This window comes from Egretta garzetta, unplaced genomic scaffold (genome assembly GCF_000687185.1).
Source record: "Egretta garzetta isolate BGI_Z169 unplaced genomic scaffold, ASM68718v1 scaffold39, whole genome shotgun sequence".
Classification (NCBI taxonomy): Eukaryota; Metazoa; Chordata; class Aves; order Pelecaniformes; family Ardeidae; genus Egretta; species Egretta garzetta.
The window spans coordinates 2,902,877-2,924,826 of NW_009260945.1; the positions used below are offsets into that span (position 1 = coordinate 2,902,877).

The 21,950-nt window shown below is 37.5% G+C and overlaps 1 protein-coding gene across 1 annotated transcript in view; it reads left to right on the forward strand.

Moving 5' to 3' along the window:
- Positions 1 to 21,950, forward strand: part of CDH13 (cadherin 13) — a 583,915-nt gene that overhangs the window by 283,900 nt on the left and 278,065 nt on the right. The window contains exons 5-6 of the mRNA XM_035902601.1: positions 8,552 to 8,672; positions 16,978 to 16,989. Of these exons, the coding sequence (XP_035758494.1) occupies positions 8,552 to 8,672; positions 16,978 to 16,989 (133 nt within the window). The remainder of the gene's footprint in view (positions 1 to 8,551; positions 8,673 to 16,977; positions 16,990 to 21,950) is intronic.

Genomic DNA, 21,950 nt, shown 5'->3' on the forward strand with positions numbered 1-21,950 from the left:
TCTTATTTAACACGTTATTTTTGCTAGGAGTCAATAGCTCTGATCTAATAGCAAGAAGGAGGGAAGAGACGCAGGCGCACGACTGCAACATTACATTACATGAAAGGGTGTACCACTACTAAGGGAAAGAAAAGTATTGAAACTCCCTCCCAGTTAAACTGCCTTTGATTACTGCAACAAGAAACAGGCTTCTCAGACTCTTAATAAAAGGGGTCTTATGTTTTAGCATGAGGTAACTGATAATTTACTTTTTTTTTTGTAATGCCCATGACCAGGTCTCCTATATGTAATCTGTGCTGTGCAGGGTATGATTCATCTGGGTGTGCCCAGCTTGGCTGCACATGCACATTCACATTGCCAGAATGTACGGGGTAGGGTTGTACAACATACAGTCAGTGTCTGCATTGTGAATTTTTTTCTGGGTTTTGTGAAATCTCAGGCCAAAGGCTGAATTCCTCATTTCTCCCACTGATCATTTTATGGGATGGGAAAATAAGATGTTTTCCTGGACAGTCAGGATTAGTAATATATTGTGAGAGAAGAAAGAGATAGTGTTTAATGTGTGTGTCAGTCCAACATTATATGAATTAATTCACATTTTAAATAAAGAACTGCTTTTATTTAGAGTGAAAAAGAATGACCTGGAAGCTTTGGAGCCTGTGGGTCTGCTGGTGGCTTAACAAGGGGCTTCCCTCTCTGCTGTCCTGCTCCTTGTAACGCTGCTTACACCATGCACGCAGAGTTTAAAATGCCACTTTTGTGATTTGACAGAATGTATATGTTCTTTGAGTTGGCTTGGGTGGCTGTGCATTGAGAAAATGGCAGGGGAGGGGACCACAGCGTCCTGGAGGTGTTATGGTATTCTCCAGCTTTAGACTGATCTATGGCATATACAAATCTGTTTGCTGCAATACTTCACGTATGCCATGTCAGCTTACAATGAGAAAGCTAGGGGTTATAATATGGTATCATGAGAAATTGCTGTTACTTTTCTTGTCTTGAATGATTTGAAGGACCTGTACCAGAAATGTTCCCAAATCTACCAGGATTTCAGGAATTTTAATGCTTGCCATGCTTTTGGTGGGGGAATGGAGTGGTTATCTGATAAAGATGAGTGAAGTAGGGAAGCTTTAGAGTTCTAATGCCAAGAGAGATATTGCTCAAAAAAAACCCTAAAAATAGAAATAAAAAAAAAAAAAAGGTATCTCTGGAAACAAAAAATGCAAATTTGAGATTACTTCAGTTTGGGTAGGGTTGTATCATCAGTGTTCAATAGAAACAAATTCAAAATGAATGTTAAGGAATGAATGTTTTCCAAAGAAAAACAAGGCTTGCAGAATTACACTGTGACCTAGAGCAAGAGAAAAGTGAGGTGTTATTTGGGAATACAGGAGGTGCACAGGAAGAACAGAATGATCATACAGAGTTTAGAAAATAATAGCAAGGTAAATAATGTTTGGAATTAGATGAGGGGTGGTTTTGTTGAGGGAATGGAGATGATGAAGAAATTGAGGGATAACAAGGAATATGTGACCACAGAGCTTTAAAAAAAGATTGGGGGGAATGGGACTAAGGAGGTTTTAATTGTAATCACGTCTTGGAGCCTTGTAGTGGGTAGGAAGATGTGTGTTCTACACATCCATTCAGACACGGGACTGGGACTGCAGTCAGTTGGTCTATTAAACAATATACATTACTTTAGCATACAGTATTATTGCTTTAGGGTATCATGAAATTGCTTTTGTGCAGCATGTTGTAATGTAATGAACTCCATAGCACTTGAGCAATCCAGAGCATGGTTATAAGATACGTTAGTTTTCTTCCATATACTTATAGCTGACTGACCTGCAGCAAGACATAGAAAGCTGGTTTTCCAAGGTAGGACAACTTCTACTATGAATAAGATTTACTTTACATAAGAAATCAATTTTCTTTATTAGAAATTGTCCTTATATCCCTGAAGTGAAACATGGAACAGCTTGTTTGTGGCTGCTTGTGTTATTCCACGTTTGAAGTTGTCAATTGTCTGCTATTGAGCCACAGATTTTGTAGCTTTATATAGGTTACTGCCCCACCAAAAGGGTTTATCTTTGATTCATTTATCATGCCCTAGATGTGAGATATGTTTTCCATGTGTTTTTTCTCCTTCTCACTTTGCAACTCAGGGTGTTTTCAACACGTGTGTAGCTTGCTGGAGGTTAAAGGGAAGCTCTCACATATTGAGTTTCTCCAATATAAGTGAAGAAAAGAGTCCACTGAGTGGACTTAGTAGGAATATTAAGAGCAAGAAGTTAAGGCTTTGTGTCCACGCTGTGTGCAATGAATTTTCGATGTGGCTTTGGTTGTCTCAAAAGGAGCAGGTCTGTGAAAGGTTTTAATTGCTTCAGAACTCTACTATGTGTCTAGTATTATTTTCAATAGCAGTTTGGTATCTAATCTAATGGGAGATGCTTTCATACAAAGCCCACAAAAAACTGTTTTCAAGGTAAATTTTGATTACAGGACATTTTTCTTAAGGCTTGTACGCCTTGGCAGTTGCATCAGCAAGTGCTTTCCTTATTTACATTACATTTACTTAAGGTGCAGAAGTTTTGGGGACATGTTTAACAATTTTGATTTTTTTTCTGGGATGCTGTAAAAGCAGTCTGGTTTTGTTTGCTTTGCAACCAGTGTAAGCACAGTAGAGATGGGAGAAGGATATTTTTAATGGTGATAAGTGATGTGTTGTCAGTGTATCCTGGTGAAGACAGAGGCATAAGGTCAGCCGCTGTCTTTTTCCTTAAGCCCATATTTGCAATGCTGTTTGACAGATGCAGTCAGTCAGAGCATGCTTGGTTGTTTGTGTATAAGGGATACCTCATTATATTTAATGAGCAGTGTGGAACCAATACCAGATTTCCTGAAAGAAGGGGTGATTCGCATATGGTTCAAAATGAAAATAACACTCACTAAATGATGACACGAAAAGTCTGAAATGTTAACTTAAAAAAAGAAAAGGCACTTGGTTGTCTTTCTGTATTATTTTCAAAACAGGTAATGCCCATGGTTAATGTTTACAAGAGGAAAGTTAATGGCTTTCAGTCCATTATCGTCGTAGAAAAACTTTTCCCTGACACAGAGTAAGGCAGGTGTGAGGGTAAATGAAACTTATACTTGAATAGAAACAGGACTTTTTCATCACAAAAGATACTGCATAGGTTCAGGGCAATAATGGAATGGATCATTTCACAAAGCAAAAGTTCAGATTTGTCTCCACGATAGTTGACATTTTGTCACATATGCATTACAAAAATACTTTAGAATAAATTAGCATTAAAATAGTTCTCATTTACACATGACTGAATGATTTGAACAAGAATAAAATTTTTCCTAATATGTTCTTGACTCCTCTAAAGCTAAAAGGAGCCTCCATCCTATAAAAATAAATATAGTATAACTAGCTGAATTGCACAACAGCAAAGCTACAGTCTGGGATTACCAAGTGCCTGTGAAGTTAATGGGTATATCTGGATCTGCCTCTCTCTTTATGTGACAATTACAATGGTAGAAATGCCCAGTGTAATTAAGTCAAGTTCCACCAGCAATTTCCATTACCCAGATGTTATATCTGACCATGCTTCACAAGCCGGGAAGCTTTTGTGCTCTGACATACCTGATTCCCCTTAGCACGCTAGATTTTAGGTGGATTTGTTCTTCTGAAATATATAATGTGATTTTTTTTTTTATTTTTTTTTTTGCGGTGACATTAACAAGCATTGAGGACAGACTACTTTTGAGCAGATGTTTGTGTATATGCCATTGACCTTTACAATTCTTAACCTGTTTCATTGAGTTAATTGTTTGTTTAAACTATTGTTCTTTAACTTACAAGTAAAGTTCCAGCACATTTCTTAGGTTTTCATATTATTAACAACATGAGAAAATATTTTTCTCTTTTGACATGTTTTAGAAATCGTTAACTGTTAATCCTGATAATAACAATATTTTGATGATAGAAATAACAGCAAAATTGTGAAATTTCAGCTGAGAATTTTATAAAAAAATATTCTTTTTAAGTTGATCTGCATGCAATTCTAGTTTTTCAGTCTTATGTAGTGATGCTATTTTATAGGAAGACTGATACACCACTGAATACCACACCCCATTTACTATTTCAGAGGAATTTTGCTTGCAACAAACATCCAATTAATTTTGTTTATTTTTTTTTTTAATTTGGGACTTGACCCCATTTTATTCCATCAAGTTTAGTATATAAAAACAACTAAATGGCCAGAAACTCAACCACTTTTCTGGTCACCATAGTGGATTACAAATTGCCACTCCAGTGATGTTTCCAACCCTTATTGTGACAAATCGATATCAGCATTCAGCCACCTTATTCCCATGACAAGTTCTAATGAAATTTTCTTTGCCAAGAGTAATGGTGCCTGCTACTGGATAGTGACTAGGCCATTCATTCAAATATTCAAGCACTGCAATGCTCCCAAGAACCCTGGGTAAAAAGAAGGAAAAACAAAACAGAGCAGGAAAGTGTTCTCAGGGGATCTAGGGAAATTGCAACTTGCATAGCATCATAGTTTGGGCAGACTGGCATCTTTCAATAAAAGCCTAACCTAAATGCTGGAAAAGTGAGGAGACTGTTTGTTCCTTGCTTAGTGTGAATAGGGAATCAGGCTTTGTTGCCACTGAATCAGCATTTTGGGAACTGAACTGTTGTACCAATTCCACGTCTAGAAAGGGAATTCAATGAAGTGAAAAATAGGGTGTAAAAGCTGGTTATAAAATGGTGGGCAGTGAAATGATAGTTGGGTTCCGATCAGATAATCCCCTGTCCATGAAAATAGCAGCTGAAAGATAGCAATTACAGATGTGATACTGCAGTTAGATAGCAAAAATACAGAACCTGGTAGGATTTCTCTCATACCATTTTGGTTTTAAAAAAAAAATTTCTATCAGAAAACCATAATTTGTATTTTTGGTGCACTTTTCTTAGAGAGGCATTTATTAATTTATTTAAATTTTGCTCATGGATGGATTTTCTGGACATACCCCTTAGGTTTCTGTTTGTTGTACAAAGCAGCAGGTATGGGAGGAGCAGATGGTAATCAAAGCCATTGGCTCTCTGGGTGCTGGTTGAACACCACCCATCTGGGACATTCTAGGCTCTCCAGACTGACATCTCCAGACTCCTGGCACAATAATATTTGTCCTGTTGTGGTTGCTACAGAAATGTGGTAGGTACCATGATCTTTGATCAGCTGGTTCCAGCACGGATGAGGAAAAACTGCTGTTTGGGTTTCACTTGTGTCAAGGGGCAAAAGAAGACTCCTGTTATAATGCTAGCCTGATACTGTAAGAAAATTTGAGGCAAAATTACCGACTCTGTCTGGAGTAATTTCATATCGCTTGCGAGTTGCTTCTTCAAGAAATTAAATAGGTGAATTCAGTAAAAAGTATTATATATGCAATGTATCCACCTGTGAATGGGAATCTTTTCAGTGTTTTGACTGTTGAATCAGGTGTTAAGTGCACACGTAATTTCAGGTTCTTTAGCTTCTGTCTTATCTATTGGTTGAGGACCAAACCATCAGTTGCAGCTGCCTGGCATTAAGCTAAATGTTTTTTTCTTTTTCCCTGTTCTTTACAAATGGGGAAATCATTATGATAACCACAAACAGCACTGAATTATTAAACGTGTTGGTGAAGTACTCTTGACCTTTTCTTCCTTTCAGTTTACCTGCATTCCATAGAGATAATTTTGGCTACTCGTTTAATCAGTCATAATGCTGTTAGTCTCCGGGGGATGATGAGAGAGAGAGAAATAATCATGAAGAAATCTGTATTTAAAAACCAGCAGCGAGACTTGAAGAATAAACAGTGTGAAACATACTCAGAGAAGTGCTTACATTTCTGTGCCCAATCTGCTGAAGCTTTCTTCTCAGTGTAACAGACCAATTATGTTTAAAAACAAACAAACAAATAGTATTATTCTTCCTTTTTTGTTCCAAAGTCCTCCTCAGAAATCTCGACTTGAAGGCCTTAAGTCTTACTGCCCTTCTACTTTCCTTTTAGAACTTGCTTCTTGGTATTGGCTGCTTTTTCTTCCATTTGTGGACATCCTGGGAAAGCGTAAGGATAGCTTGTCATGAGAAAGTGATGAATTAATCGGTTATGGGTTATGGTTATGACTACCAAAATTGGGAGAATTCTAGATAATGAAGAATCTGAAAATCCCTTTACTCCTCAAACTAGCATGGAAAGAAACATGAAACATTCAAGGGGTTCTGAGCAAACTGATTGAGTTAAAGATGTCCCTGCTTATTGCAGGGGGGGTTGGACTAAATGACCCTTAAAGGGCCTTTCCAACCCAAACCATTCTATGATTTTATGATACAAGGAGATGTAAATCTGAATAAATGTCTTGCTCATTTCCAAAGAGCATATGTCTGGGAGGTCTTCCTTACATTTTCATGAGCTGAAGGGTAACCTTGAAGGTAGGATTTAGCATGAATGAAAGTTGTGGTCAGTTGAGCACTGCTTCTACTGAGCTAAAGAACTTATATTTCCTTTCAGACACACCGGTAGTCACTTTTACTCTCCTTAGAAATGTCACAGACACACGCCACCCAAACTGTCTGCTGTGTTTTACAGTGTAAGTGATTTTGGAAGCTTATCGCTCTGTGCATTTGCCTTTGGACAGAATTTGGTTCTTTCCTTTTCATTTGACACTTCAAATGTTTTTATCTTGAACTTTCTCATGGATTTTTATTAGGGAAAATTCTTTTGGGAGAGGAATTGAAAGACAAAAATAGGGACCCAAGTGGCCTGCAGACTGAAAAATTAGAGAGAAGTGGCAAAACCTTTGGGAGAGATGGGAACTCTGTATCAGGGTGAGCCCCAAAACGTTATGAAAATTGGCAAAATTGTGAGAAGGCATTCTCTGCATGGTTTCCACTGTTCTTTGACTTTATCATGTCTAAAGCTGACTGTTAAAGACTTGAGTTTCCCTTGCTGCTGTTTGTTGTCAAATTTGAAAAGTGATACTAGAGTTAGTAGAGGTAGAGCAGTGTTTTGCTGATGATAGACTTGTTAGATGGGGAGGTAAATGTACAGATGGTGGCAGGAGCAGCCTGTGGATTTCTTCACTGGTGGATGTCCAGGTTATGCCACCAAGAAAACTCATTCAGCTTTGCAGTTTTATAAAAATACAGCTTAGCGATGAAGGTCTCCTGTATTAAAGTAGCAGCTATTAAAACAACAACACAGATTCCAGAACTGACTGAGAAACTTAGGTTTCTGGTGTTTCTGCATTAAGAGAGCAAACAAAAGCGTTATCTCTAGGATGCAACTACCTTATTGGAATTAGACATTTAATTCAATCTATGATTTCTTTTCTACAAACTCTCACGACAACCTGAATGAATAGTAGTGATAAAAATCTTTTTCAGCTTCACAATTCCAAACACAGTACAAATTTGTGCGTGGGTTGGTTTTTTTGGTCGTGTTTTTTTGGTTTGGTTTTTGTTCGTTTTGTTTTGTTTTCCAAAAAGAGGCCTGGATCAAGGAGAGAGCTTTGGGACATGGGGAGAGGCTGGTTTTGACCTCAATAGTAACTATGCTTGGAGAAGAGAGTTGCAAAGACTGTGTAGGAGGAAGCAAAAGGAAGGGAGTGGTCTCTGGGAAACTGCAGCTCAAACAGCAGAGAGCGCTGAGGATCAGAGAGCAGAAGGGGAGGGAAGGCAAAGGTGTGACAGACAGAGTTTTCTAGGGCCCAGAGGCCACTGTGAAGAGTTTGCCATAGCTCATAAGTGCTGAATTGCCTGATGCTCAGCTAGAACTAAATACTCCAGAAAATGCAGCAGGAAAAGGAGGACTTGTGTATAAACCACTTCTACTTCTGTTCTTTCTGTTATAGTAGCATGAAGTTTTCTCTAAGAAAAAAAAAAAACCAACACCACAAAACACCCAACACAAGAAAAAAACCTGCTAGCTGATATTCTAGGTTACATCTGGGTTTTGGTGTCTATTTTTAATTTTAATTTACAAGGTTTTGGTGTTTATTGAGATTTTGTTAGCTCGGGGGAGTCTCAGCAAATTTACCTGTAAGTTATGTTTGATTTTTTACAAAAGCCTGGGCTGAGAAATAACCAGGTATAGATGCGACTTGAGATGTGAAAATTATGCAAGACATTTAAAGTGTGGTTTTTTACAGGTCTCATGCGAGTATTTGAGGCAAGCCAGACCTTGTTTAAGATTTATCATTTAAGCTGTCATCAGGTTAGGGTGGTAGACACGCTTGCTTAGGTTTAAATTAGTCTACAGTAATACAAAATTAATATTGTCTGTCCATGGTCACTGTAATAAGTGGAGTAACCTGACAGATTTAAATAAATAGTTTGATAGGTTATTACTGATTGCTGGAAAACATATAATACAAAACCTAGAATCTGGCAGTTCATGTTAATTTTGCCTAAAGATGCAGGGAATGGAAAAAAAGAACTGAATATTATTTTGTAATCTGTCTTTTTCTTTCTTTTTTTTTTTTTTAAAGGAAATCTTTAAGATAGAAGGCAACCTTGGAATTCCAAGACAAAAAAGGGCTATTTTGGCAACTCCAATATTAATTCCTGAAAATCAAAGACCACCGTTCCCCAGATCTGTTGGCAAGGTAAGTCAACAAAGAACTTGTTGAAATTTTGGTATCAAGTAATTGATCTATTTATCTTAATTTTGTAATGCCTATCATGTTGGTTGTAATATCCCAGGCAAAATTAGGAAATATAAAACTGAACAGAGATTGTTTTACTGTCTGTATTGTGCAGACAGATGAAAATGGCTTTGTATTCATAGCAGACTTCAACAGCACACATTCAGGTAAAAAGCATTAATCGGAGATGTACATTTTTATGCAGCTGCTATCTTTAGTAGAGGTTGGTGCTTACCTGTGTATCTGTATGTTAGACTGGGGCTGAAATCTAGGCCAGGAATGTTATGAGGAATATCCTACTGCATAGCATGGGTTATCCTGTTTCTATTCTCAAGACCTAGGCATTACATGTAGAGCCGTTTTGTTCATTCCTTAGTTAATTTTGAGTGTCCAAAGACAAAATAAGTCTTTGCAGGTGTTTTCAGTTTTATTTTCTGTTGTTTGCAAAGGTCTGACAAAGAAGTGGAAAGTCTTTCTTGTGTTTGTAGCCAACAAGATAGATGACAATTCCAACAGACGCTTTTCCAGAACTTCAGATATACAGCTTATGTATATAGAAAATTATTAAAAGACAGATAATTGTTCAAATGGGCATATTTAGGCATCAGAAGTTGTAATTGAATGAATATATTTTGCATGTTGGCAGTTTTGAAACAGGAGCTGCTATGCGTTGCTCTGACTTTAGTAGGTGTGTTAATAACATGATGGCCTATACAACTGTGGACTCTATTCCTAATTTCCACTGATATGATCTCTGGAGCTAAATGCACAGCTCAAGGGCAGAATTTTACTCTGCAATCGATGTGTAATTTAGCCAGCTGGCACCTAATCAGCTACTTCAATAATTAGGAAAGGTTGTTTTCCTACCAGTAAAAAGAAAGAATAATCTATGAAGATTTAATTTTCTACCCCTTCCCCATCAATAATTTATACTGATCTCATAAATTTCCGTAAGTTTTTCTATCTTTCTGAAGTATTTCTCAATGTGTCCTGAACTTTGGAAAGCCATTTCTGAACTTTCTCCTTCACATTTCAGTGTTTGAGAATTAATGATCAATAACTAAAGTAAATATTGTTGGTTAATATGTTAGTGATGAATAGTTAATTTTGTGGCTTCTGTTGTGCAGTTGTAAAGCAGTGAGAGAATTAAAAGGGTTACTTATACACAGATCTATAGTCTTCCTTTTTTTATGTTATGGATTTTATTTCTCCCTCTCCCTTCCACCCCTACTGCTCCTGAACACTGAATTTTTAGATCTGAGGTAGTCTGAGTTGCTCTATAGAAGTGCCTTGATTAGGTATTTTATTGGGAGTTTAGAATGCTAGTCCTGGTAACTGAGGCTCCTTAAGCAGAATGAGATGGATCGGGTCCTATTTGTACTTAAATATTTTCCTAGCATGTTATCATCTTGATTTGTTATTGTTCCTGAAATGCTAGTCAGGGATCACAAGTGCATTAGATGATGTACAAACACAGAGGGCTAAAAGCATCTGGCAGTCTGTTTTCCAAAGGCCCTAAGATACCTATCCTCAACTAATGTTTAAATTATAGGAACTGCACCTTGAAATACTCTCATCAGTTTTAAAAGTCTTTAAATACAATTTTTTTTCAGTATATTTCTAATTTAGGTACCTAGACATGAGTATTTTGGCTATTGGAAGTAGTAACATAGAGTGTATATGTGTCAAGTGAGACAAAAATTTGAGATATTTAAAATAAAGGAATGAAGTATTCTAGATCAACTGCAGTAATTTGCAACTGAATGCTTAATAAAGCATAAACAAAAAGCTTTGGAGCCTCAGACATGTTGATGGTAGGGAAGAGAGTCCATTGTTCCCTAACTAAAAAATTCAATAGGAGTCAATGCTGACAATAATAGCAATTCTTTTAGGTCTTTTTGACATGTCACAATCCTCATAAGACAGGCCATGAAAAGTTCAGAAATAGGATAGTCTGTGCTAATCTAGAGATCCTTAGACACCAAATTCATGTACTGGTTTCAGATACTGCACTGTCTATAGAAAAAGTTGATCGTCTGTCTCATTTAACTCTAGATATTTATTGTGAACTGTACAGAGCTTCATGAATTTGCAAAAAATCATTTAGTTGCCGAATTCTGTGAGGCATAAGAAGCACGTTTATTTGCTCTTGCACAATATTTTAGGGCTTATCTTCAGAAGCCTCAACAGGGCACTACATGGACTGATGAATTGCAGCTTCTGATGCATATGACTTTCTCTTGAACTTAAACTTTGCTGTACCTGGTCTGTTGTAATCACTGTGAAGGGGCATTGCAGATGTATTCAGTAGCTGTGGTTTCTATAATATTTTGGGGAAGAGAAAAAACATACAGAGAAAGGATAATTTGCATGTTAGAATTTTTAAAATGAGAAGGAAGAAAGGAAATCCATTTGATACAGATTCTGGATCAAGCTTTTGTCATGTAACTGCCAACAGTCAGGGCTGAGGACTCGTGTAGGTCTGCTGTGATGGGACCAGGAGAGTTTGTCTCATAGCACAGGGGTTCACAAGGGCTCTCACACCTTGCTGCCAAACACCATGAGCAGTGTCCTTCTGAGCTCCTCTGTAACAGGCATTCCTCATCAAATCTCTGTGAGATTGCACAGTGGGGAAGTTCTGTTTTATTTTTTTATTCAGACATAGCAACAAAATCAATTAGGCACAAAGAATTCCAATAGTGTGTGTGAATAACCATACATCTTCCTGGGTGAAAAATAATCCCAACGTTAGTTTTCATCTTTGTTACTGCAATGTTACATTTTCTGCTCGTCAGGCATATGAAGCTTTCCTGACTGAATGAAATACAGGGTAGTGATAAATTTGGATATGACTAATTCTGTTTGATACCATCATGTGCTCTGGTTTGGAGGTCCGCATAACAGTTAGGGGTTCAGCTGCACCCTAGGTATGTTATTTTCCCTTTCTTTCACCTGCTTCAGCAAATTACCAGTGTAATTGGTCCTGACTGCCTCTTGCTTTCCCACCCATGCTATGTTGCCTGGAAATGCACAAGGTGGTTTGGAAGTGATTGCAGCTGCCACCAACAATTGAGCTGCTTATTAGCACTTAGTTGGGAGCAGGGGGAGAACAGTTAATTACATTTTATTTCACAATTAGGAAACAATAGCAAAAAAAATTATTTTTTTTAGAGGACTTTATTCATTAAGGTTTGGTAATATAAGTCAGAAAGAAGATACTGCACTGTACAAGTGGAAAAAAAAATTTTTTTAATTAATATCAAATATTCAAATTAGTATTTAGCCTAACAAGGAAATACATGTGTAGAGGCTCTTCTCTGTGCTGTTACTGGCTTTCCAGCATACCCACTTAGGAATGAGATTATTGCCTTGCCATTGCACACCCTTCATTAGGGTATCTCTTAATTAAATAACTATCATAGATGTGCTGTGCCTGTAGGAAGAAGAATCTCACCTTTTAGCAGAAATTAAGCTTTTGCATATTATCCTTCATTCCTGGGGGAAACTAGTAAGATGAAAATATTTTAATACAGTCTTGGTAATATGGGCCTTTGTGACCAGATGGCCCAGGCTACAACTGTTGACTGTTGTTGATGTGTTTTGTTTAGCTCTTGCTGATATAGCACAGGGATATGATATTCAATTTTCAGTCTCTCTCCATATGTTACTTTTCCGGTTTATTTGTCCACATCAAGTCAAATGAAGTACAAAACAGTGGGATGCAGGATTATCTTTTAATTATGGTGATAGGTTATTCACCACAAAGGTATGGAAACGTTTTCTAAGACTAACTTAAGAGTGGTGGTTCTATGCATCTATTTGATGAAGGTTTCCAGACACGCTTTAGCTGTGGTAATGAATGGCATGATGGTACTTTTTGAAGTTTAATACTTCTCTAATGCAGAGACCAAAGTGCAGGAAGGTAATTGTGGAAATGGTCTGCAAGTTCCAGCTCTTCTTCCAGACATTAGGAGAGAAGGACATCTGCAAAGTGGCAGTGTTTTAATATAGGCTGAGAGGATTTGCTATGGATTTTATTGATGGGCATATGACAAATCCATGATTCTATTTTTTAGTTTAAAGCAATTGTCCTTCATAAGAATGAATATTTTAATTGTTGACATAATGATCTGGAAGCCATGAGTAGCCTGGTAAAACTTGGCAGGACATTTTATGCTCAGTGAAGGCCAGAAGAAACAGAGAGGTACACAGGAGACTTTGGAGGAAACCAATGAATGAAGAAAAAACAAAACCTTGCTTTTTGCCAGTATGGTAATTTGTTTCTTTATTGGCTGTTTTGTCCTTTTGGAAGGAGAGGGTGTTTATTTAGATATTTTGTATCAGGTAGTGTATATATACTCCCTGCCTTTGATCTGGGCTGATGAACAGTTAGCTGCCAAATAACAATTAGATGGCAGGACTGACCTTAACAAAAGCTGAAGAGAAAAAGTAGTGCATGCTAGCAAATGGGATAGAAATCTTTAAGACCTATGATGAGGTGGTGGGTTTGGGTTTTGGTTTGGTTTCTTTTTTTTTCCCCTCCTCTGAGCTGTGAATTTAAGGCAAAGATAAAACACAGCTTGTCTGTCAATGCAGCAATAGAAAAAAACCTGAAGAGGGGAGGAAACTGGAAATAAATGATAGAAAAGCTGCTGGAAGCTTATTATTTTTGAGTGGCTATCTGATTGACGCTATTTATGATAAATTATATGCTTTGCAGAAGAGAAGTGTTAAGTACTAGAGATGCAGCTGGAAAAAATGCCAAACTTCAGGCAAAAGTTTGAAAAGAAGGTGATAGAAGCATAAAGAGAGGTGATTGGGTCCACTGACCTTTGAAAAGAACCTAGAGAGAAGGATTGTTTATTAGAGAAGGACATGTGAAAGACAACAGAAGAACAAGAAATAAAAGCTGACTTAAGAAGTGCATTTGTTCTACTGGCAAGTTAGGCAGAAAATGAAGGCGTGGGGAGAGAGAGTCTGAAGAGAAATGGAAGAGGGAAAGGACCTGGGTAGGATGGGTGTCCAGGTCTGGAATATAATGGTGTGCACTGACAGAGGACAGAATGATGTGCAGAATGAAGGGGGTATACCTAAAAGCTTTTCCAACACCAAGAGAGACATCTGTGTGACTCCTTACCAGCTTCTCAGTTGGTAAAGGTCTGAATCTTCATGTCAGTTACTAAAAATAGCACAGAAGCAAGAGAATGTATTTCTCACTATGGAACTAAAAGCGGGTCTGAGGTCTACAGGAAAAATCCAGTGGATTTAAAAAAATTATTTCTTCATATCCATTTAATTGTTTTCAAATCATCACAACAGCAGCTGTAATAATCAGGCTGTGCCAAAGAGTATGCTCAGAAAAGAGGAGGTGGTCATCAGCAAGAATTCTGACTTGTCCAGAAGGCAAGAATGTTTCAGTGACAGCTGAAAAAGTGGTGCCATCAGGGAGATGTTGGAATGATTGGCTTCTGGGAAGCATTGCAGGGTGAGGACATTTTTCAGAGTAGACAGAATTACTCGGGTACAAGGAGTGCTAGTTTCTTGCATCAAGATCTGATGTCATATAAAGAGAGCACTCAGCTAAAGTATGCAGACCCGTGTCTATCATTCTGTGTGGTAGAAGACTCACCCACAGATGAGGATCCATAAACAAGCAGCAAACAAAGAGTGGTAGAAAGATGTACAGAAAGTGGGGTGCACGGGGCCGGGGTGGGATGGGGAAGGTGTTATTGATGAATAGCACTTAAGCAATACAGACAGTCTTAATAAATAAAGCTCTTCCTAATCAAGAAAAAAGATTGGGATTAAAGAACAACCAAGTTATGGTACTAGCACAGTAGGATTAGGCAGAAATACATAAATCTGAGCATAATTTTTTCAGCCTAGCACAGTGTTTTCTTTAAATCCAGAGTGAGTGTAATGATTTAAGCAAAAAGAAAATACTGGTGTAATAACTAATGGATATAAATTTTGGTGGAAGATTAGAAGAAAAGTTTCTAGTCCCTAGAGAAGAGGAATTAATTTCCACCAGAAGTACTGAGGAAGGAATACAAATTTTGATAAATACATGCTTCTGATCGTGAAAGAACAGACACCTAGAGGTTTCCTGTTGTTCTAGTTTTCTTGAAAATGTGTAATACCCAGCTCTGTTAGACCTGAACAGACCATTGGAGATGTCAGAGTTTAACATCTGATCAAATTCATGGCTTGCATGAAGGAATGGCACACTTCTGACCTTCATGGAAAAATACCAACCTACCTCAGCAATGAATGTAATGAAATGAACAGCACTCCATTAAATTAAAGGGCTTTCGATGCAAGTACATGAATTATTAAACTACAGCATATTAATTTTCATTAAGGGATATGTATTTGATGTCCTAACAAACCATTAAGTGAAAACAGCACTTCAAATTTATCTCTTTTTCTGAAAGGCCTCTCTTCAAACTTCCCTTTTTTTAAAAATATTGATAGTCACATAAACAATTCCAACAGAAAGCATTTGTTCTCTTTAAGCTAACAGAATTTTAATGGAAGGCCTTGTTAAAATACTTCTGTTTACTTAAGATCTTTCAGAAGAATCACACTTGAGCAGCAGATGCTTTGGGAAACTAGAAGATAATAAGAATTTGCCATTATTTTTCAGTGTTTGGTGTCATTAATAAGAATAAAAAAAATTTAAAACATTTGAGGAATACTTTCTAATCTAGTTATTTGTCATGGTTTAACCCCAGCCAGCAACTAAGCCCCACACACCCACTTGCTCACTCACCGCTGGTGGGATAGAGGAGAGAATCGGAAAAAGTAACAGTGAGAAAACTTGTGGGTTGAGATAAAGACTGTTTAAGAGGGAAAGCAAAAGCCGTGCAGGCAAGCAAAGCAAAACAGGGAATTCATCCCCTACTTCCCATGGGCAGGCAGGTGTTCAGCCATCCCCAGGACAGTAGGGCTCCATCACATGTAACGGTGACTTGGGGAGACAAATGCCATCACTCCCAACGTCCCCCCCTTCCTTCCTCTTTCCAACGGCTTTATATGCTGAGCATCACGTCATATGGTGTGGGATACCCCTGGGTCAGCTGGGGTCAGCTGCCCTGTCTGTGTCCCTGTGTTATCAACAGTGTTTCCAACACAAATCCAAAACATAGCCCCATACCGGCTACTGTGAAGAAAATTAACTCTATCACAGTCAAAACCCACACGTTATTATGGTTACAAGTTTGTTCAAGAGATAAAGTAGTTCTGTGGCAATGATGGAATTAAATTTTCTGCTCAATACAGAAATTTTTAGTACCTAATTTCCTGCTTCCTAATAAATCATGCTAATGACCTCAAAGAGAGCACCAAATGGAAGAGATTTTTGTGCTCTGAAGCTGTTCAACAAAGTATACTACAGTTTAACTGTCACATTGTTTGCGTCACCTTTGATCTCAGAAGTTGATATTATAAACTGTGTTGCAGATGAAGGTAGAGGGTAAAAAAGTGTCCCTGCCAGTAAATTACCAATTTAGAGTAACTAAGATTAAATAAAATCCTGGCAACTAATTTTGAATTGACACTACTAATTGAATTTTAGACTCAAGTTTAAGGAAAATGTTTGGATTATTTCTAGATGCAACAGCTATTTCGTCTAACGATGCCTGACGTTAGACAACCTTCCGTAGTGTGTTTTGTTTTCTTTTCTTAGATGGTAAATTCTAGCCATCTTTGCAAAAAAAAAAAAAAAAAACAAACCCAAAACCCAAAGAATCTCCCCAAAACTCCAGGCCTGTTCCAGTTTCCTCGACCCAAATAAACCCGCGGGCTTACGTTTTAAGAGTCATACGTAGGGTGTAATTCTGTACCCAGTCTTGCTGAACATGCTATAAATGGTGAGTGCCATCAACAGCAGCAGCCAGAGATTCCCTTCTGATTTCTGTTTGCTCAGTATCTTTCATTTGCAAAACTTCTTCCTACAAATCTACTTAGAGTAAAAGTTACTTTTAAGTAGGACAACAAATGCAACAGACTTATCCAGCATTACTTAGCAGTGTGCTGTGTTAATATATTACCAGCAAGAAGATGAGATCTGCAGAATATAGAAGTCAGTGGACAAAGCATGACCGTAGAGCTTCCTTTAAATCAATTAAGATATTTATTTGATAGCTGTGAATGGATTCATACTGCTTTGGATGTGATCTGTTTGTTATCTGAATACTGTACTTCTCCATCTAATCACTTTCCTGTTTCATTCCAAATCCTTCCTTTGGTTTCCTATTATGCAAAGTCAGTTGTTAGCAAGTGTACAGTGTAATATAAAGCAATAGCCAAATGAATGACATTTTAGGAAGAAAAATAACTTATCCCTGCCACTTTAAAAACTAAATCCTGTCATACTGTCAACCTTGGTACTTACATTAATGAAAGACTTTAATAAAGGCATTTTGCGGACTGGACTGGAGACAAAATATTACTAGCTGTGGCCTGTTAAAGTGGTATTAGGAAAAGATGGTTGGCAGCGTATTTCTAGAAGGAAAAATGATACGTATTACATATGGCTCATTTGTAAGGTGGAGTAAATAGCTGTCACTCAGGGAACCATAGCCATTTTCTTTCTTCTGACTAACTGCTGGATCTCTTCAGTGATTACTAACTAATTTTAACCTTTTTGTGATTTGCTCTTGGTTTTATCACACATGGATTATTCCTCTTTTGATTTTTTTTCCTCTTGTATTTTAGAGTGATGTACAGTAACAGACCAACAGGGTAGGTGAAAGAGTATGATGTTAATATCTTTAATGGCAGCTGTGTTGTAATTCAATAAGGATTTTTCCTTCTTCTTTCCAAAAATTTCTTTTCCAGCTGCCCTCTAAAGGCAACTTTATTTTTTTTAACATTTCTAGTTAATCACCTTTACCACTTAGTCCACTTCTGAATTTCACAAAGAGGGTTGCAAAATAAGTAATTTGTAGTCTATAGGGCAGAATCACAGAATGGTGGAGGTTGGAAGGGATCTCTGCAGATCATCTTGTCCAACTCCACTGTTCAAGCAGGGCACCCTAGAGCCAGTTGCCCGACTGTGTCCAGATGGCTTTTAAGTATCTCCAAGGTGGGAGACTCGACAATCTCTTTGGGCAACCTTTTCCAGTGTTCAGTCACCCTCACACTAAAAAAGAGTTTTCTGATGTTCAGACAGAACCTTCTGTGTTTCAGTTTGTGCCCATTGCCTCTTGTCCCATCACTCTGCACCACTGAAAACAGCCTGATTCAGTGGTCTTTGCTCCTTCCCTTTTGGTATTTATATACATTAATGAGGCCCACCCTGAGCCTTCTCTGGGCTAAACAATCCCATCTTTCTCAGCCTTTCCGCATAGAAGAGGTGCTCCAGTCCTATAATCATCTTTGGCCCTTTGTTGGACTTCAAAATGTCCCTGCCTCTCTTGGCACTGAAGAGCCCAGAACTGGACACAGTGCTCTAGGTGTGGCCTCACCAGAGCTGAGTAGAGGGAAAGGATCACCTCCCTCGACCTGCTGGCAATACTTTGCCTAATGCAGCCCAGGATACCATTAGCCTTCTTTGCAGCAAGGGCACATTGCTAGCTCATGCTCATGTTCCCTTGGTGTCCACTGGGACCAGCAGGTCCTTTTCTGCAAAGCTGATTTCCAGCTGGGTGGCCCACATCATATATTGGTGCATGGGGTTTTTCCTCCCCAGGTGCAGGACTTTGTAGTTGCCCTTGTTGAACTTCATGAGGTTCCATGGAGCCCATTTCTCCAGCCTGTTGAGGACCTTCTGTCAGTATGACCCTCTGGTGTATCAGCCATTCCTCCCAGTTTTGTGTCATCAGTAAACTTGCTGAGTGTACAGTCTGCCTCATCGTTCAGACCATTAATGAAGATGTTAAACAGGAGTGGACCCAGTATTGACCCCCAGGGTACACAGCTAGTTACTGGCCTCCCACTAGATTTTGTGCCACTGATCACCAACGTCTGGGTCTAGCTGTTCAGCCAGTTTTCAAACTACTTCACTGTCTTCTTATCCAGTCTGTATATGAACAGCTTCTCTGTGAGGATCTTATGGGACACAGTGTCAAAGGCCTTTCTGAAGTGTGGGTAGACAGTATCTACTGCTCTCTCCTCATCTACTAGGCCAGTCATTTCATTGTGGAAGTTGGTCAAGCGTGACTTCCTCTTGGAATTTATATATTTGGAATTTAAATATAGGAATCACACCCTCCAGACTGTGTTTATATACACACTCATACTCAGAGATGCATGACGATCTATGAGTGTAGGCTTGTACACATATATCCAGACTTTCATGTGCTCTCTTCTTGGTCAATGCTATTGACTTTTTATGTGGGTTTTTTTCTCCCATTTTAATCTGTAAGATGATGCTGTGTGTACATATTTCCTATTGTAAAGTCTCCCAATTTCACATGCTCTTGTGTCAACAAGTATCAGTTGCATTGTTGTTCTTTCATGTCTTATTTTCCTGCCATATTCTGTCTCATATTTCTGAAGAACAGGTAAATAACATGGAATAAATATTTATACAAATTCTATTTAAGAATTTAAATGACTCTTAAAATAATTGCACAGTTTTTCCAGCACATTTTTTTAGCAATTTTAGTTAACTTGAGTTGTGGTTTAAGCTGGGGTGTAACAGTCTTTATAAGCTTGTCCTCATCACTCATGGATGTGTCAGTCTGTTTGTTAAGCACTTACTAAAGCATTTTTCTGTATCATTGTACAATGATGTCTGACCTTAAGCACGTTGAAGCTAACAGAAAGTCTCCCATCAAAGCAGGGAAGGATTTTTTTATCACACCAACCATCCTGGGAGATTGTAGAGGGAAGAAAGGACACTTGAAGGAAGAATGAACTAACCTGATCGTGTACATATCAGGTTATAATTTATTTCACTTATTAATTATTAAAGTGCACTTGGAAAATAGGATTTTCCTCAAAGTTCAAATCTGTCTATTTTTTTGATACTGTAAGTATTTTTTGCAGTGCTTCAGAAGTTTTTCTTTTCATTTCTACAATGCATGGACGAAACTATTAAGCTTACATTTTCAATTGAGCTTGCTGGAGATGAGAATGGATTTTGATAATAGAAATCTGTACAACAGTGAAGTCCAGAAATTGAAAGTAATAGTGATCCCTATAATCCAATAACATGTGTCTTAATATATTTTTACTTATTAGAGTTGCAAAAAAAAAAAAAATGAGGAAGTGTGGATGTAGCTGAGTGTGGCTACAACTTGAATTCAGGGGCTATATTAATTTAACAGAAATTCATGTTCAAACCTGATTTACAATATATTACACGTTTTTTATGAGCAATTGAAGTGATTGAAGGCTGGTTTCCTACAAATACTCATTTCCTGCAACAAACCCAGGTCCTCTTATTGGTGAAAACAGCTCAAGCACAATTGATGCTAAATCATCCCACAATGCCCTCTGCACCACTGGTGTTGTTTTCTACTTTCTGGCATTTCAAACTGGGATAAGAGAGACCACATCCTGGAGCTACAGCTAGCCTGACTGGGCAATAAATATACACATGCAAAATGGAAACTCTTCCTACCTTTCTGTCTCTGCGGGTGTTGGCAGGTCTTTTCACTTTACATTGCTATAATTGTCATGGAATTTTTAGGAACTTTCTATCTTGGAATTTTTTTTGGTCAAATTTGGTTGAAAATAGGCAATAGGCTTAAAATGAATCAGACAGCATAATCACTTAAATGCTGGTTTGTTTTGGTTTTTTTTCCTGGGAGACCAGATTAAAGGAGCAGGTGTTTAGCATGACAGCTTTTCCTCAACAGATTCTTTTCTACTTGACAAACAAATCCTTAAATGTTACTGAAGAAGCTATTGTTCCTCATAGGGTTGGAATAATGGTTAAATCAGGCATATTCAAAGCAAAATGTCTGCAATGGGGAACTCGCTAATTATGTAAGGGAAAAACTATAAGGATCTATATGAATTTTATCTCCAATAAAAATTAATGAACAATACAGAGCATGCTGAAATTGTGTAAATAGGAAAACATAATAAATCAACTTCATCCATTATTACTGTGCTGTTGGGCTTTCTAATCTGAATTTGCTAAGGGTCACTGGAACATGAAAATTAATTTGAATTAATAGAATCTATTCTATATGTTTGTTTTTTTTTAAAGTCATATAGTACCATTGCTGGATTTTATTAATTTATTTTCTTGTGAGCATCTTACAGTAATTATTATTTAATAAATTATATTCTATTAAAAAAAAAAATTAACACAGCCATGATACAGTCAGTAATGCTTTGGAAAAAAAAAGTGTTGCTATCTGTTAATGAGAAATCTTAAAACCCAGGCATATTGTTTCCTTTAGGGGATGACTGATGAAGGACGCTCTTTGTAAGTAGTAGAAAATTGATTGTGTTTTTCTTTCCAAGATTCCACAAAGATTGGTGATTTCAAACTCTTCAGATAGAGAGATACAGATGTAGTTCACAGTCACCTGCTATGAGCTCTGAACATGCTAGCTGCTGAATGTATCCTCCAGTTCTTTTTCTCGTTTACAAGAAAATAAGCTTTGACCACATTTTGTTATGTTGAAAACTTTCCCATCCTGAACAGCTTTTTAATTCTGGGAACAAATTAAGCACATGTTCACTGATCATAACTTATGTGTACACGTATATGTATATAATTTATAGCAGATGAAGACAGGCACAATATATTCTAGTGCAATATTTACTTACAGCAGATGTAAGAGCAAAAAATTATTTTTTTTCAGATGCTTTTCAAAAGAATGGTTTTCTAAAATTCTTATTAGACTGTCAGAGTTAATTATATTTTTAGAATTAGACTGAAATTTTCCCATCAGCTTTTTAAATCAAGGACTAGAAGCAAAATACAGATAGGTTGCCATTTTTGTTCTTCTTTCTCTCAAGGAGGGACTCCCTGCTGCTTGTGTAATGAACCTTGTGGACCCTTACGTGGTAGCTTTCAAAGTAAGAAATTGTGTCGAAGAGCTAGGAAAATGATCTCATTGCAAATAATTTAGTAGCAGGATGTGCCATTGGTTTCAGTCATGAATTTATAGTCAGGAGATTTTGTTTTTTGTAAATATGTGTGACAAGCAAATAGCTGACCAACATTAACATAAACAGCTTAACTTCCATTGGAGGTTCAGAAGGACTCTAAGAGGGTTCATCAAAATCCCTAACCTCCCTTCAAAAGTGAAAGTCCTGTCAAAATGGAAGAGTA